At 33.1% G+C, this 1,916-nt stretch overlaps 1 protein-coding gene across 2 annotated transcripts in view; it reads right to left on the bottom strand.

Annotated features, from left to right (window-relative positions):
- dnajc24 (DnaJ (Hsp40) homolog, subfamily C, member 24) overlaps positions 1-1,432 on the bottom strand; it is a gene marked incomplete in the record, with an annotated part of 15,062 nt that extends 13,630 nt beyond the window's left edge. Inside the window, 3 exon segments of one of the 2 annotated variants that reach the window (XM_014028040.1) lie at positions 646-747; positions 925-966; positions 1,259-1,432. In XM_014028040.1, the coding sequence (XP_013883494.1) occupies positions 646-747 (102 nt within the window). 2 annotated transcript variants of the gene reach the window in all.
- Between the last annotated feature and the right edge of the window lie 484 nt (positions 1,433-1,916).

Genomic DNA, 1,916 nt, shown 5'->3' with positions numbered 1-1,916 from the left:
GTAATATATTTACTGAGAAAAATGGTGACGTGTTCAATACTTATTTTACCTGCTGCATGATGTGCTTCTGTTGTTTTAATTCAGGAGATTAAAAGACCCTCTTGATTCAAGAGAAAACTCCAGTTTTTAAGAAAATGGCTTCTAATTAATTGTTAGTCAATCTATAAGATAAATCAACTTCAGATTAATTAATTAATCAATAACTTGCATCCTTAATTTATACAGGAATGAAATTAATTTATATCTACTCATATTTATGTAATCAAGCGTTTTAATGATTTGACCGACTAACTGCTTAATCAAAAAAATAATAGACAGATCAATAGATTATTAAAATAATGGTTAGTTGCAGCCCTAATTGTCCAATTACCTTGAATAACGATTTAAACTTAGAAATAAATTAAACCCTGTAGGAACACATTCTCATGTTTGTATGTTACTTTGCACCGTTAGATCAAAATTATAAAAATAACAGTAATACAAAACTTAAAAAGTTCAGATTACTCCAGAGTTTATAATGATCAAATAAACGTGAGTAATTTACAGACAGTAATAATACTGATCAATGCTTTAGTGTTAATCATCGTACATCAGAATCAAAGATGTAGAAACTGTTTTCACAGATAAAATAGAATCACTGTTTACCTTTAAGGCCAGCTGCTGGTACTTGTGTTTGAGCTGCTGGACTGAGTCTGAAGGGCTGGCACCCAGAACCGCATACAGGTCCTTTTTTTCTGGTTCACACATCTGGAACCAACACTGACATCAAACGGAGACCAAAACAAACCCAGCAGCTCTGATGTGTTCTTTTACTGAATCACAATTCTGAAACATTTCATCTGCATGACTCAAGTTACTGACAGATCCTGATGTGTTAGTCTGATGAAATTATGGTTCAAAATGCTGAATTTATCATTTTCCTACCTGGTATGATCTGTCTCCAGGCTTCTATTGTTCTCCAAACTACTGAATAAAATAAATCACACAATAATACAATTTTAACAATAATTCTAGTATAAATATCTGTTGAAGCATCATTAAAACTGCTCGAACAAGAATATCTCACAATGTGTTTTACAAACTTCTTTGTTGCTCAAAAGCTTCTGAACATCTAGGGTCTTTTGACTGTTTTACTGTGGATTATTGGTTTGTTTATTTATTTATAAAATCCTCATAATGTTCTATACAGATTTTAAGTAATACAGATACGTCGTAAACAACTCCACTGTTAGAAATGAACAGATCTGACTCGACATACCGTCAAAACGTCCTTTTAGCTCCGGGAATGAGGCAACAACCAGAACCGACTCACAAATAATGTTGGCTTCACATCCTCAATAAAATGTTTTTTATTCCTGGTTTTCGTCCTAGCTTTGAGCTCGAAACACCTGAACCAGTGGTGTCCGGTACTTTTATAAGTCCCCCTAAAACTAGTGCCTAACTACATATAGTTCCGGTTAGTAACGCGAGGCCGTAAAGTAACAATTTTTATCATAAATTCCGATTCATTCATTCATTCATTCATTCATTCATTCATTCATTCATTCATTCATTCATTCATTCATTCATTCATTCATTCATTCATTCATTCACTCATTCNCTACCTTCTCCTCTCTGTCAACGCTCTCTGGTTTCATTTAAAAGAGTCGATCATCAGATATTGTCCAAGATTAACCTTCAGGGTGGATATAGCTCGATAGCAGCCTCGCACCGATGACCTAGTTGATGTCATCATTTACCCAGAATGCTTTGTGTGTAAATAAAATGGCCCCGTCCGTGTAATATATTTTTAAACTTTTTGTTTAAAAATTATAAAACTCAACAGCCTACATTACTTTTACAGTCTTTATTTTACAGTTAAAATATATGTTTATCAAATAAAGTCTAATGTTACAACTAATCATAGATCCCTTTAA

Source organism: Austrofundulus limnaeus, unplaced genomic scaffold (genome assembly GCF_001266775.1).
Source record: "Austrofundulus limnaeus strain Quisiro unplaced genomic scaffold, Austrofundulus_limnaeus-1.0 Scaffold713, whole genome shotgun sequence".
Lineage (NCBI taxonomy): Eukaryota > Metazoa > Chordata > Actinopteri > Cyprinodontiformes > Rivulidae > Austrofundulus > Austrofundulus limnaeus.
This window is presented reverse-complemented; position numbering and strand designations above follow the sequence as displayed.